At 32.0% G+C, this 15,877-nt stretch overlaps 1 protein-coding gene across 1 annotated transcript; it reads left to right on the top strand.

Annotated features, from left to right (window-relative positions):
* The first annotated feature begins 2,990 nt into the window (after positions 1-2,990).
* On the top strand, positions 2,991-14,213 carry LOC134534137 (partner of Y14 and mago). Its single transcript, XM_063372236.1, has 4 exons — positions 2,991-3,252; positions 5,497-5,593; positions 10,402-10,544; positions 13,416-14,213. The coding sequence occupies exons 1-4, from the start codon at positions 3,213-3,215 to the stop codon at positions 13,790-13,792; spliced, it is 657 nt and encodes a 218-aa protein (XP_063228306.1). The 5' UTR covers positions 2,991-3,212; the 3' UTR covers positions 13,793-14,213.
* The last annotated feature ends 1,664 nt before the right edge of the window (positions 14,214-15,877 follow it).

Here is a 15,877-nt window from a genome sequence, read left to right as displayed (position 1 = left end):
GATTTATTAAACATTATGGCTTGCGTCAAGGATTACGCTTGGGCTTGGATGCACAGTATATAATGTAAATTTTTGTTTGTTGTTATTTATGTTACATTGCATTAATACATCCAAATAAAAAATATGCTTTGTTGTTTTACTTGATACAACGTAAATAATAACAAAAAAAAAAACGTGAGTCCCTACTGTGTACCCAAGCCCAAGCGTTAAGCCTTGCAGGAATTTTTTTTAGCAGTATGGAGGCGCGAATTGCCAACGTGTTATGTCCGATAGCACGTAATGTGACGTATAAAAGAAATTATAATCTTTATTCAGGTTATGGGGGAACAAAATGTAGTACAGGGCCAAGTGATAATCTTGGATACGCGATACATAACTTTTACCTATTGATATTATATCAGTATTAATGTACGGGATACATGGTGATGGTAATTAGCCTTTACATATGTGCTTCAAAATTATCAGCAAAACAACAGAATACAATGAAAAACACTGGAATACAACAGAAACCAACAAAACTTTTTGCAACAGAAAACAACAAAACCCAACAGAATACAATGAAAAACACTGGAATGCAATAGAAACCAACAGAACTCTTTGTAACAGAAAACAACAATACCCAACAGAATACAATGAAAAACACTGGAATACAACAGAAACCAACAAAACCCAACAGAATACAATGAAAAACACTAGAATATAACAGAAACCAACATAACTTTTTGCAACAGAAAACAACAAAACCCAACAGAATACAATGAACAACACTGGAATACAACAGAAACCAACAGAACTCTTTGCAACAGAAAACAATAAAACCCAACAGAATACAATGAAAAACACTGGAATGCAATAGAAACCAACAGAACTCTTTGTAACAGAAAACAACAATACCCAACAGAATACAATGAAAAACACTGGAATACAACAGAAACCAACAAAACCCAACAGAATACAATGAAAAACACTAGAATATAACAGAAACCAACATAACTTTTTGCAACAGAAAACAACAAAACCCAACAGAATACAATGAAAAACACTGGAATACAACAGAAACCAACACAACTCTTTGTAACAGAAAACAACAATACCCAACATAATACAATGAAAAACACTGGAATACAACAGAAACCAACAAAACCCAACAGAATACAATGAAAAACACTAGAATATAACAGAAACCAACATAACTTTTTGCAACAGAAAACAACAAAACCCAACAGAATACAATGAACAACACTGGAATACAACAGAAACCAACAGAACTCTTTGCAACAGAAAACAATAAAACCGAACAGAATACAATAAAAAACACTGGAATACAATAGAAACCAACAGAACTCTTGCATCAGATTGACGTTGTACCTCCTCTTTATTTAAACAAAAACCCGGGTCACAGTCCTGTCCGCGGCACAATTTTCCGGCCATGGCCATTGTAGTGCCACCACTCGTCACCAGATGGCAGTTGTAAAATATGAACAGACAATGTATTATAGTTATGTTAAGACATGTTATGATTGTAAATATTTATGAAGATTATTAAGTGTGTAGTGTAAGTATGTTTCGTAGCCTTGTAAATAATATTGTAAATGCAAAACATCCAAAGGGATAGCAATATGTAAAGTTGTAACATGAACGATTGTAGAAGGAAAAAGTATATATCATGCGGGCTAAACAAGCCTAGACAGCTCTCTCTTTGCAACATGAAACCAAAAAACCCAACAGAATACAATGAAATACACAGGTATGCCATAGAAACCCACAGAACTCTTTGAAACAGTAAACAATTAAAAACCCTGAAATATAACCGAAACCAACAGAATTCTTTGCAATAGAAAACACCAAAAACCAACAGAATACATTGAATAACACTGGAATACAACAGAAACCATCAGAACTCTTTGTAACAAATAACAACACAACCCAACAGAATACAATGAAAAACACTGGAATACAACAGAAATCAACAGAACTTTTTTCAACAGAAAACCACAATACCCAACAGAATACAATGAATAACACTGAATTGCAACAGAAACCGACAGAACTCTTTGCAACAGAAAACAAGACCCAACATAATACAATGAAACCCACAGAAAACAACAGAATCCATTAGAATGTTTTGCAACAAAAAACAATAGAAACCACTGAAATACACTAAGATTTACAACAGAAACCAACAGAAAGCGGCCAATTCCCGCATAAAATACAACAGAAAATCCTGTTGTATCCTATTGTATTTCAGTTGGTTTCTGTTGTAAAGTTCTGTTGTATTTTCTGTTGTAAATTTTTGGTAGGGAACTGACAATATTGTAAATGAAGCACACGAAGTAAAATCAGAAGTTTTGGTTTATAATTTTTTGTTTCCATACAGTGATTTTAGTTCCATGTAATGTTGACACATTATCTGAAATGACTAGATTATGTGAACTTAAATTACTAATATAAAGTTTATTGGAACAAATAACGACTTTAATCATTCATATATTTTTATTTCTAATTTGTTTCAATTACTCATATTCAATATTTTTATTTTATTTTGAGACTAAAAAGATCAAACCAAAACTAAAAAAAAAACACCTGCTTTTATTGTTGAATGAACTAAAAATTAAGAAATTAAATTAAATTTTTGTCCAACAGCCAAATAATGCATCACAACTCTGTATAACTAAACGTGCGGGGTGCTTGATATTTTTTGTTTTAAAATTTCTATTAGTAAAAACAATAATATTTGTAATAGATTTTCTATCCTTAATTTTAGTATATAGTGAAAACAAAAATTTTGGGATACAGTCATCACGAAAATGACTAGGAATATGAACTTAATAACAATAATGAACTTAAAATTGGTAATGGGGTGCTGGATCATTTGTCTTAAAATTTCTAACACTAATTTTAGAATATAGGTAGTAATAAGAAAATGAAAGTAGAGAGCACCCTACGCTTTTAGTAATACAGTTTTGAAGTATTATTAGGCTGTTTATTCGATGATGATAGCGTTTTTTTTTTTTTTTTAAGTTTTTTAAACTATAAGTTTATTACTTTGATGTAGGAATAAAAAAAACAACTGATAATTGCCTACAGCCTAGGTATTCGGGTTTGGGTTTCGTTTTGTTTGGAAAGTAAAAGGAGAAGCTGTATCGAACACTTTATTTGCCAAAAAACCAAAATAAACTTTCTGTTGGTATGGATGCTTTTTTTACTTCAATATGGCGGAAAACCAATCGCCATATGTAAAAGATGAGCAAGGTAATTATAATGAATGATTTTGTTTTTTTTCACTCATTTAAACTATTTGAGAACTACGGGCTAAGTTAATATTTTTTATTCATGCATTATCTCTCAATTGCCAAAAGTAGATACTCGTAAAATGAGCGTGGATTACAATATATCTACATACACTTCATTTACCTTGTTTGCTTTTGGAGTTAAATGGTTTATTTAGGTTATTATTTTAAAGTATGATATAAATTTAAACCTGCATTTACTAACCTCCTAACATGTTTTAGAATCATGCGATATTTTAAGTAGTTTACTAGTAGTTCACCGTTTTAACATTTTTTTAGGTTAAGTACATGTAGAGTAGGTAAAAGTTGAGATCAGCTAGGTTCGGTTATCTAAATTTTAAATACTGTAAAGTAGTGGTAATTATTTGTTAGGTTAGGTCAGCAACATTAATTACAATTGTTCCTAACCTATTTAACCATCCTACCTATTTAAATGCACTTAAAATAGAGCTAACCGAACCAACTATTCACATGTTTGAAAAGTATTTTAAGCAGCTATTCCTTAAGGCTTTATCCTGAAGGCTTGATCGTGATGGCATGATCCTGTGGTACATGATGCTTGCTGTTTTAATTAGTACGTCAAAAGTATTATTAACAGGATCAAGCCAATAGGATCTTTCGACGTACTGAATTATAATAGCAAGTATCATGTACCACAGGATGCTTACTATTTTAATTAAGTATTTTGGAAGGTCCTGTAATTGTGCTAAGCAAAGAGATACATAATCGTGGGTAAATAATGAATGGTGGCGGCAGTGTGAAAACACAGGTATTGAAATGTAAACTTTAAACTGCTATGTTTCACGAACCAGTTGGAATTAAGAAACCATGTTTTCAGGATAAATTTAGGTATGTCTCTAGTACTTGACAAACATATTTTCCATTTTTATTTACTTTTCGTTCCACAAAGCCGCGATGTCCAATGCTGGTATAGTAATGTAATCTATAAACTATTATTTTTTACATACTGTTAGGAATTAAGAAGCCATCCCTTCAGGTGAAATTTATTGAAGTGTTTATTGTGTGCAAACCATGTTTTCCAATTTTTTTTCTGTTCTTAAAAGTTGCTCTGTCCGAGTATTACCAATCTCTAAGTTTGTCCACTGAAATCAAGATTTCTAGGGATGCAACATTCACATCCAATGATGCGTTCCTACATCCATTAACTTCACAATCGTGATTTATTTTGTTTGTATATAAAATTACTTAAATTTTTTGGTATAGGATTTGTTTAAAAGGTCTAAGCAATAACTCAAATAGAGACAAATAAAAACGTTAATAAAAATTACCGAAAGGCAAACTTAAACTTGTAAGGTTATTTAATGCTCATATCATATATAGTAAAAATTTGGAAATTGATAACAAACTTTCATTTTGATTGGTAAATTTGTAACATCCATGCTACATCAACTTTTTTTAAAAAGGGTTTATTGATATTTTTTACATTTTGCTGAATATTAGTAGATAGTTATTTCAAATCGAAATGGCTACTGGCATATTATTACTGGCAACATGTGGTGCTAGGAGTAAAAGTATTCAGATAGTGTTAATCCATTAGAGATGCTTCCTTTACTTTGTGGGTGCACTTGCTAAGGCATGTAGGGATGTGTGTGCTATGGATGCAGCTATTATAAACTATTTGAAGCATTGCCTCGCCCTTTCACAAAATGACTGGTAAACTGTCAGGAATTCAATCGATGCAGCTTAGAATTGTTATAACATTTTATGGAAGTTACTCTCTGCTTCAAAATTACTGCCAAATTTTCTCAAGAAATACCTTTTTTGCTCCAAAATTAAAATAGCTTGGTTTCGATGGAATTTATATTATGATGTGTGTACGCCATTATTAGAGACATGCAAAATTTGCGGATTCATTTCGCGATAGGCTAGCATCAAAACAACTATACCTTCGTACCGCTTATGCGATTGGCCCACATTTTATCCGGGGAATGTGAGCCAATGGGAAACACTTAACCAAGAAAGTGCCAAATTACGGACAGCCTAGTTGAGACGTCTCACGCGTCAGTAGCCAATGAACAGGTGTCATTTCCGCGAGTATTTAAAGGACTGTGGAGTCTATCCTAGAGGTCAATGAACCCGCGAATTTTGCAGGTCTCTAGCCATTATTGATGATGCATATATGTGTGTGTTCAGTACAACATGGTTTGAGTGTCGCAAATTTTACAAATAGTTTTTTTTTATACAGGCGCCACTTTCATTGCAGCGAGTCAGCGCCCAGACGGTACTTGGAGAAAACCTAGACGAGTGAGAGAAGGCTATGTACCTCAGGAGGAAGTGCCTTTGTAAGTTTCTTTTTATCGACACCTTTTCTCTGTTTCAATACAAGAACGTGCATACCGTTTTACACACCTTGTACAAAGACTTGTGCTAGCCAGTGGGATGTTGGAACAATCCTATTTTTCACTTTATCTTTAGTTAAAGTCTATTTGACACAAGGAGAGAATTTTTTATTTTTACAAACCGTTCACTTAATAATCTAATTATTCTGGTACTGTCTTTCTCGGATAGTAGCTATCATTATAATTAGTGTTTGTATTCTGTGCACTTTTTTATGCTCAATGTAAATGTTGAAAGTAGCATCTCCGGGAAAATTAGGTGATTTACTTTTACATTTACAGACTGACAATTAAGTCAGCTTGCCTCAAACAATTGACAGTTTAAAAAAAATATGCTAAAGCGTTAAAACTCTTGATTTCAGTCTTAAAATCAGTTTGTTCAAAACATTTCAATGAAATATCAATTTATTAACTAGAGAAAGGAATTCTTAAGGTAAATAAAGTATAATATTTATTCTGGTGTTATTATATATCTGCATAATTTACCTTCTCAGACATGAGTGAAGCGATTGGGGCAACTACACTTGCTACCCCTAGCAGCATTAAAATGTGATTAGTATACTTTATTTTCAATTTTTAACTCATTATGTTATGTAAAGGGTTTTTTGTTAAGTAAATAACATAAATTAATTAAATAAATTTTAGAACACATTTAAATTTAATAGTTAAGCTTTTAAAATTATTTTTATCACACAGTTTCTTGATATTGTCCTAATGAGTTTTTTTTTTTCAAAATCCAGATGGAATTAAAAAAAACCTTGTATTGTGGAATAAAAACAAAGTTTTTGGAATTGTTTTCAGAAAAACCACAAATTCAAAAAAAAAAAAATAATTCTAGAACTCTATTTTTGATTTTACTAATGTTGCTTGATTATCCCACGAAGGTATTGTTCTAATCACAACTAAATTCTCAGAAACTAAATAGTGGGAAAGGCCATGAAGACTAATGTGAAAAGCATGATAACCCTCTACACCATAAAATTAAATAAGAAGACAAAGGAATAAAAAGAAAAAGAAATACAAACAAATAAAGTACACTACTGGAGTTTTGTCACAAATTGTCATCGCTTTGCTTTCCAGAACTTTGTGTTATCGCTACCCAACTTACAGAAGTTAATATCCTATACTTGTACTTTACAGAGATGGTTAAATACAACCAAAATATTTTCACATATATATTTTATAAATTTTATATCACATTTATTCTGTTCGCATTCAAAATTTTTTATCAATATTTCAATATATTTTATAATTCCCAGACTAAAATCATATAAAGACTGTTTAATCCAAATAAACTACGTATAATAGTGCATTCTTATCTTTGCCATAAACACATTCTGCGAAAAGTTATCTATGTTCAACAGTAATTATAGTTTAGATTGAAGTCTTAACTAACTTTCCTGTTCTGTTTTGGTAATTTTTCCTAACATTTCAAACATATTAATGAAAACAAAATTTCATAACCTACAAAACAAAATTTAGTAGTCTTTTCTCCTATCATAAATATAAACTTATATTATAGTGTAGTACTCCAAACAATTAAAACCAAAGTTTAATGTTGACATGATTATCTAAAAAAAAAGAAATTAAATTAATAAAATTAATAAATTGTAATTTGTACCCTTACACAGTGAATGCAATTAGTACACTGGCTTATATCTCACAATGTATCCTTTTTAAAGTAAGTTAGGAATTGAAAGAAACAAGAGAAATACACTGCATATATTTCTCTCCTTACTCACTTGTTCGTGTTCCGGGAAGCAGAATGGCATAAATATGTAATGAGGAAAAATCGGCAGATTAGCGGCTTCTGGGAAGTAAGGGTGTATTAGGTTAGGTCAGCCACCTTAATCACATCCAACTTTTTTACTTTAGTTTTTATTTGCCCTATTTTACAGAGGCTGGTACTCTGCAGAAGTATAATTACAACATTAATATACTTTATTTTCCTTAGAATTCCTTATTCAAATTCCTTTTAAGTTTTATTAAAATCATTCTTGAGGGTTTTAACTCTAGCTGTTTTATTAATTTTCTTTGATATTTATTTATGTTTTAATGTATGGAACTCTACTCAATGGAACTCTATGATTTAGTTCTTCTTAGCTCTTCATGCTAGCAATTTGTTCAAAATCCAGTTTGAATTAGAGAATGTGCTTCTGCTGGTCTTAAAAAGATTATAAGTGAGTTTAGTTGTGTTTTAGTTTCTTAAATGTTGTGTACTTTCTCAGGTTGTTATCCTATTTAACCAAACTTACAGGCTGGTTAGGTTCTGACAGATTTATTGAAAATACTCTACAATTAATTATTTAAATAACGTTATAAGGATTATAAAATTATTTTATCAGCTAGCCCAAACTGATTTATTATTTACCTGAAACTTTGCAATGAATCATGAATTTTGTAAGGTATTGGGAAACAATATTCGGTGAATATCACACCAATTCATAGTGAAGCAGGTAGCAAAAACCACAAAAAATACACTTCAAACTGTGCCTGAAACAAATTAAACTGTATTTCGATCCTTTAGTTGGAATTCTATGCAATAGTGCCTAGATCTCTGAAATCAGTGTTGGCCACTAACAAAGACACTTTTCAGTGAGCTTCTTGCTCACCACAGGCATAAATAATAATAATCATCAGGGGCAGGAATTTTTCGCAAAAATATCTGAACATCCATTAGTAGGGACGTGATTATGTGTTGAATTGTAATAAAACCAAAATAACACTGAAAAGAATGTCTTACACTATAAAACACTGAAATGCAAGTTAATAAACCATAGACCACTGAAATGCTACTAAATTCATGAAGTTATTCAACATTTTTAAACAAAACTTAATTTGAATAAAAATTTTATTTTAATATTATTTCCTATTCAGTGAAAGTAATTTATTTTGCATGACATTTTATCCAAAAATGTATGCACTAAAGAGATTGAAAAAAAAAAAAAAGAGTTTATTTTTTAGCTTGCAACTGTTATTAATAACTCAATTACAAAATTGATACTTTTTCAATAACACAAATATTTGACAATTTATTTATTTTTGTTCCTAATAGTTAGACATGCTTATTACTATTCATTTTATCGTAAGAGTGAATAATTTATGTGTCAAAATTATATGGTGTTTGTGAAATAAGTATCACGTAACATTTAAGTGTCATATTTATTGATTAATTTACCGTCATGAATAAACAGAATTCGTAAAAAATAAAATTAGTAACACCAAAATCTCCTGTTTCAAAAACGAAATTGGCCTTAAAAGAAAACAATCTCGTCTCGCCTTACGCATTCTTTAGACTCGCCGGAACAGCAGGTCTGTCCTTCGGGTAGGGCATCCGGCTTCTATGAGTGTCAGCCCCATTCTATCCATGTATACCCTGCCTCAGGCGGTAAACCATGTCAGTTTTCATTTTCACTCAGTAGAATTGAATTATTGGTTGGTACTAAATTTTGTCACCTTACACTGTAACATCATGCAACTGATCAGAATTTTATGAACAATGTTCATGTTGCAGCCAATATCACATTGCACTTTAATAGTCGTGTTGTGTTTTGTCAGGATAATTCGTTAGCTAGACTTAAACCTGAAAATGCCATTTTGCTGGAGCTTTAGTGGTACCTGGTAAAGCTGGAGTTTCTCCATGTTTTGGAATGCCCAGTATGGCTGTTTTACAGTCCTGTACATCCAGATCAGTGCCGAATTTATGAACAGTTTCAACTTCCTTCAAAAGTACATCATACTCTCTAGGATTGCAATTGTTCATTTGACCCCAATCTCTCTTTCGATTCTGTCAAAAATAACATCTGGGGATACGTGGGAATGACCTAAAACCAGGAACAGATAAATGACTTCTTTCACTGCTGGTGGAGCATTTTTTTTTTTGCTAGCCTTGTGCAAACCATTCCGTCAATAGAATTTTTATTTTGTCCCCTGCAACAGTCTTCAAGGAGCTTGATTTTATGATTGCTTTTAAAATTAATGTAAATTTTTTTTCGCAATCAAAATAAATAATTTTTACTCCTCCTACAGGATTATGAAGATTGTCGTAGTTGTGTATGGAAAGCTCAGCATTAAATTTAGCTTTTTCTTCTTCACCAGGAGTAAATTTCAGTTGCTCCTAATGCATAAGGCAAAGTGAACACACTTCAGGGCTTGGAAAAAAACTGGAATTTCAGTTATTTGTGAGGTTTTTTGTATTAAACTAGCAAGGCTGGTCATGGCTTGGACATAACATCAAACGGAACCGACACAACAAGTGAATAGTGAAAGTCTACAGAACTTAACAAATTTTGGTCCAGTAATTGAGTGGTGGACATAATGGACTATGGAATCGTTTGTGAAGTTTTGGAAATTTCCGTGGATTTTAAATAGAATTTTAGGTGGGAAATAACGACTTACGGAATTTTGGTACTGCTGAGATATAGGTATAGGTGTGGTTACCGTCTATCAGTTGTCACAATAACCCCAAAATATTTTTTGTGGACAAAACAAGTATTGGAACTGGACGACTCAATTGTCTTTACATAATGGTAATTTCAAGAATATTAAATAACCAACTTGTCATGTGATAATGAGTCTTAAATACATTAAATTTATTATATTCATGTTGAATAGCAAGGCTGTTTCAAAATAATGTAAGAAATTTTAATATTTTATGTTGGATACTTCTATTTTTATTTGTGTAGTTTAAAAAATATTATGTAGTTTTTTTAAAAAAGGTTTTATTAAAGTGGTGTGTTATAACATTCTTCCAGGTATGAAAGCAAAGGAAAACAATTCACAAAGAGCAAGCCACAGTATCCTGTAGGCCTTTCTCCAGAAATCATCAATGAATCCAAAGCAAGAAGAGAAAAGGCGGAAAAATCTCTTATTCCGGGACTTATTATCAATGCAGATGGTAAGTATTCATATTATGTTTTAAATTTAGTGTTTGTGTTCATGTTTGTCAAGTGAGGAAAGGGGAGAAAAATAATAGAATACATTATAGTATTTGGGAGAGATACTAAGTACGTAAGAGAGAGAAAGCTTAGAGAGCTGGAGGAGTTTTTGCGGGAAAGAAAATGAGTTGTTTTTTAACTTCACTGGAACCTAGAATAAACTACTATTAGTCCCCCCTCCCCCAATTATTTCTCCTCGCCAAAAATATTTTTTTGTAACATTTTTGATTTTATACTTTAGGATTTTTCATCAAATTTACTTGTAAATTTTTGTGTAGTAGTAAAGGTAAGTATTTTGGAACACATATCTTTATGATAATAGTTTGCAGCATACTGTGACCGTTAAAAGCTACAGAGAACAATCTCCGTCAGAGGTGATATAAGTTATGATCATGAATATGCTTTCAAAAAAATAGTGTCAAAGAACATTTCACCCCTAAAGGTAGGAGGCCTTTGTAATTGGTTAGTCCGTGTTTGAAAGGGGACAAGATAAACAAGAAATTTAATTATTCAAGTAGAAACAAATAATAAATTAATAAATAAATTTGTAGTTTACCTAAACATGCAACAAGATGCATGTATCAACTAGAATGTGAACAAGGCAATACGCCATATGCTACTTAAAACAATATTTAAGCAAATATGAACAATGATCCATTAAACATTAAGGTAGACACGTATACGTTCAGCAGAACTAAAGTTATTTAAGAATGTGCCGCGGCGGAACCGATCATGGGCTGAGTAGCGACGTAGCAACAAAGAAACAAGTATACTAAATTTTGAGCGTGGCAGACCAAAAGGAATTTAAATATGGAGAGTTACGAAAAAAAGTTACATACTAAGCAACTTAAGACAAACAAATTTTCAACTCCAAAGAATTACAGTAAACTCCCTATTATCTGCGGGCGGTTAATCCATGGTGCCGATTATCCGCGCATGCTACGAAAAAATATAGCACATATGTAAATCTGTATTTTATTACAAGTAAGCTAATTGGAACTCTACTGACGAGTGTATTGTGTGCAGTATACAGTAAAACGCCACAGGCCTTCTCGGAACTCACGAAGTGTCTATTGAAGCCTCTGAGTACGTACAGTACTATATCCTTGTTACGAAGCAAGTACCGAGCACGTTTATGTTTACATTACTGAAATGTATTGTATGTTAATTATTCAGTATTTTAGCATCATTTAAAAATTTTTACTGTTAATTGCAACTTTTAGTGTACATAAATTTTTAGATTTTAAGTTGAAATTAATGTTTCCTTTTTCGTTTCCCATTTTCGGCTCTTTTGCGGATTTTCCGCGATTTTCACTATCCGCGGTGGCCCTGACACTTAATTTGGCGGATAATCGGGAGTGTACTGTATACTTAAACGCCCATGACTGATTCTGACACCAACACTAAGTATCTGCTCAAGAGAATTAAATGAACAAGAAGGATTTTGAAACTGACATGACGTTATATAAACTAGAAAATGTATACCTCTGTGAAAGTAGATCTACAGGTGAAGGAGTGGGGGAAAGACACTAGCAAAAGAAAGGAGGGGAGCGAGGCAGCAAGGGGAAGGGGGAAGTGGGAGGGGAGGTGACACTCGGAGCTAAATAACGGAGAAAATCAAAGAGAGCCGAAGCACGGAAAATACTTAACAAATGCAGTACACTGCAAGATTAATCTTGAAAATAAGGCCAAGGAAACTTTTTCTTCAGGTTTTGACTTTTAAATTTTATGGTTGGTGACATCTCATTGCCTTGAATTTTTATAAACAGTTGTTTTTTTTTCTGCATCAGTTGAAAGTTGTATCTTTTTTGTTCTTCCCTTGTTTTGCCTTCACCACTAAAATGTAGATGTGTGTTCCAAGTGTTATTTCATTTATGTATTAATTTATTGTAATTTTCATCTTTAAAAAAGTTATTTGTATGTGTGTATGTATAATGTACGATTAATACTAAAGTTTTCTACATGCATGTAACTTTTTGTTATCTTGTATAATTATTTAGTCTGCAAAATCATTTGTAATTATTTTATGTCTCCCTTTGCATGAAATAATGAGCTATGTCAATGTTATAAAGGTATAATATGGCTGGATGGATATATCCTGGAAATGGCAAAGAACCCAACATTGTGTTTGACACATACTTTCTAGTTATGAAGTATTAAATGTAGCCTTGGTGCATTTCATGTAACATTATCAGTATTGCTTGGATGTTGCATTGTTTATAATGGCTACTCAGTTTTGTTTATTGTAACATTTCTAGCTGCAGTACAGGTCATTTCAAGTTCGATTACAGTTTCAACTAAAACATTCTAATGCACACAACCCTGCATTTATCTTTATCACTATGAAAATAACTGATACTGCAGTTCCATCACCTACTTAGTGATAGAAAGAAATGAAAAAAAAAAAAAAATATATATATATATATATATAACATTTTAGATGTCTGTTTTGTTATAAATATTTAACTAAATAATAATAATGCAAATAAAATATTTAAAGAAACTTTATAATTAAGCACTAGGCTACTCTTTATTGCTGTCGCTACTATGGCTTGTGTCAGCATGCATTTTCTTTGTAAATGGATACTAATTGATATCCCCCAAGGAACTGTGCTTTCTTACTGGATGAAAAGTACCCTATGTTTTACTCCAGTATACCAGTGGGCTACCGCTGATCCAAATAAATTGTATCAAAATCTGTTCCGTGTTAAAAACGTAATTAAGTAACAAATATCCAAACCCATAAACTTTAATGTTTGTACGTTAGGAGGTTGATAAATAACGCTTGTTATTTTTCTATTCAATTTGTGATTTGTTAAATTTTATTACAGGGAAGTCGAGTAAAAAGAAGAAGAAAAAGAAAAACGCGAGCTCTCCAGTTGAAGCAGTCACAGACAATCTGTCGAAAACCCACTTGGCTGCAGAAGCGGGTAGCTCTCCGAAGAGCAGCAGTTGCAGTAACACGATTGAACCTACGGCAATCACACCTCATTCGCCAGAAGAATCGAAGACTAACGTAGGGTCACCTGCCGACCCGGCGAAACGAATAAAAAACCTTCGGAAGCGCCTCCGGGAAATTGAGCTCATAGAGCAAAAAATGTCCAGTGGAGAGTTGAAAACATTGGAAAAAGACCAGATCGAGAAGGTGGCTAGAAAGAAAGAAGTGTTACGTGAAATTGAGCAGTTGTCCAAAGAATTGGGAGAATAATTGTGTTATTGTGTGGAACAATTGAAGTTTTTGATTAGGTATATTTAGCTTTAGTGATTTGACTCTTTTGTAGGTTCCCAAACGAAAAACTGGAGACTATTTTTTTTAAAGAGAACAACTTTGTTTTTGTGCCATTTGTTATTTACTTTTATCACTGTGTGATTACATGCTGTAAAATGTAGTTTTTTGAGACAATTTTATATATTTTACTCATAGGTACATTGTATTTTTTACAATGATATGCATTTTTTAACTTTCAATGTGTTGGAAATAAATGTGTGTCACTAAATACTGACTTGAATTTTAGTGCATCATAGTTCTGTATTGGTAAATAAGCTGAACATATACAGACCTTAAGCACAGTTTATTTTAGAAATAACATGAATATTTTTTTAATATTAATATATTGTTTATATAGTTTAATTAATTACAAGAATATATTTAAAAATATAACTATCAATGTTTTCATTAAATTTTAGATACATAGGGCCTATATGTATTGTCCTTTGAATAACCTTATTTTCCCTTAGTAATAGCATAATGGTTGAAATGCATATCAGTACTCGAAGGTTATTACTATATATTCAACAGCTTTCACTACTATTTTTTTCAACTGATTGCTTTATACAGTATTATTTCAAATTTATTGTTTGGTTTCGACTGTTTTGATGTGCACATTTACTCAGTTTCTTGCTTTACGGAAGAGCATGATGAAAACATTTGCTGGCAGAAACAAAAGTGAGCTGTAAAAGAATCAAGCAAAATAATTTTTTTTAAAGACTCCTAAGAAAACAAAAAGTTTTGAAATCAGTTGAAATTATATGCTGAGCAATCATACGAGTGATGACAATATGTGTCCATGTCGTACTGCTTTTGGCAGTTGTTGATTTGCATTTAAATAATATGTAGGACCTCAGCATAAGGAAATGGTCTTCAAAATGAATCCAGTCACATGATTTTTTTGCGACCTGCTTACAGTTTGCCATGTGTTATGCATGCATTATTTTGCTCGCAACCTCTGCTTACTTGTCAATTCTATTCCAGTGTAGACTAAAATAAAGATAAATACAGTGGAATCTCAGTACTAAGTACTTACAGGGACCTCAAGTTTTTGTACTTAGTACTGAAAGTACTTAGTACTGAAACATACATACATATCATCTTTACAAAGAGAAAAAAAAAAAATTAAAAAATACAAAAATAGCGATATTGTAAGATACATTATTTTTTAGCCAACATCTGACTTCAGTTTAAACATTGGTGTGTATGTATAATTTAAGTTTAGTTACTTTTAAAAAATGTGTTATTTCAGTTTGTTTTTGAGCTTGAATGATGCTCTGTTGAACTAAATGTTCTATCTCATATTATGTCTTCGCAACTGCGACTTGCTTTTTTCCTTTGTCTAGTTCTCTGAGTATTTCCACTTTTTCCTTAAGCGTGAATTGCTTTCGTTTCTTTTTATCTCCATTTATCTCATTTTGCAGCACAAATACAATGCGGTGTCTAAATAACGTAACCTGAAAATAAACTCAACAATAACAATAAAATATCCCGGCACAGACGTCAAACAGTATATTAGCGTAGCATAACACTATTGTCTAAATAATTAATACTACTCTCAAAATTCCATGTTTCGATGTATCGAATGGTGTTGTGTTGCTCACGTCGCATACTACGTATGGTATAATCTATGGTAGTGCGCGCAACTGTTTGTAACTTTGTTTTCAGGGTTTAGAGGTTAGATAATACGTTGTGGTGGTATTTGTGTATGTTTGTTCTACAACATTAATCATTTAGCTGGAAATTTATTTACCAGTTTAAGTAAATTTTGGTGTAGTAATGCCACGCTACGAGTAGAATTTATACGTTATAGTGAAAATATGATACTTTAAACTGAAACCATTTTGCATGGTGAAGATACGATTTTTGGCGGGGACTTAAAAAAAATACGTTAAAGTGAAATATACTTTATAATGAGGTACGTTGTACCGGTATTCTACTGTACACTGTCTGATTAAGGTCATATTTTATCATGTCTTTTCAATATTTTAAATCAAGTTTTTCTTTTATAGCTCCATAAACTTG

Source organism: Bacillus rossius, chromosome 7 (assembly GCF_032445375.1).
Source record: "Bacillus rossius redtenbacheri isolate Brsri chromosome 7, Brsri_v3, whole genome shotgun sequence".
Lineage (NCBI taxonomy): Eukaryota > Metazoa > Arthropoda > Insecta > Phasmatodea > Bacillidae > Bacillus > Bacillus rossius.
This window is presented reverse-complemented; position numbering and strand designations above follow the sequence as displayed.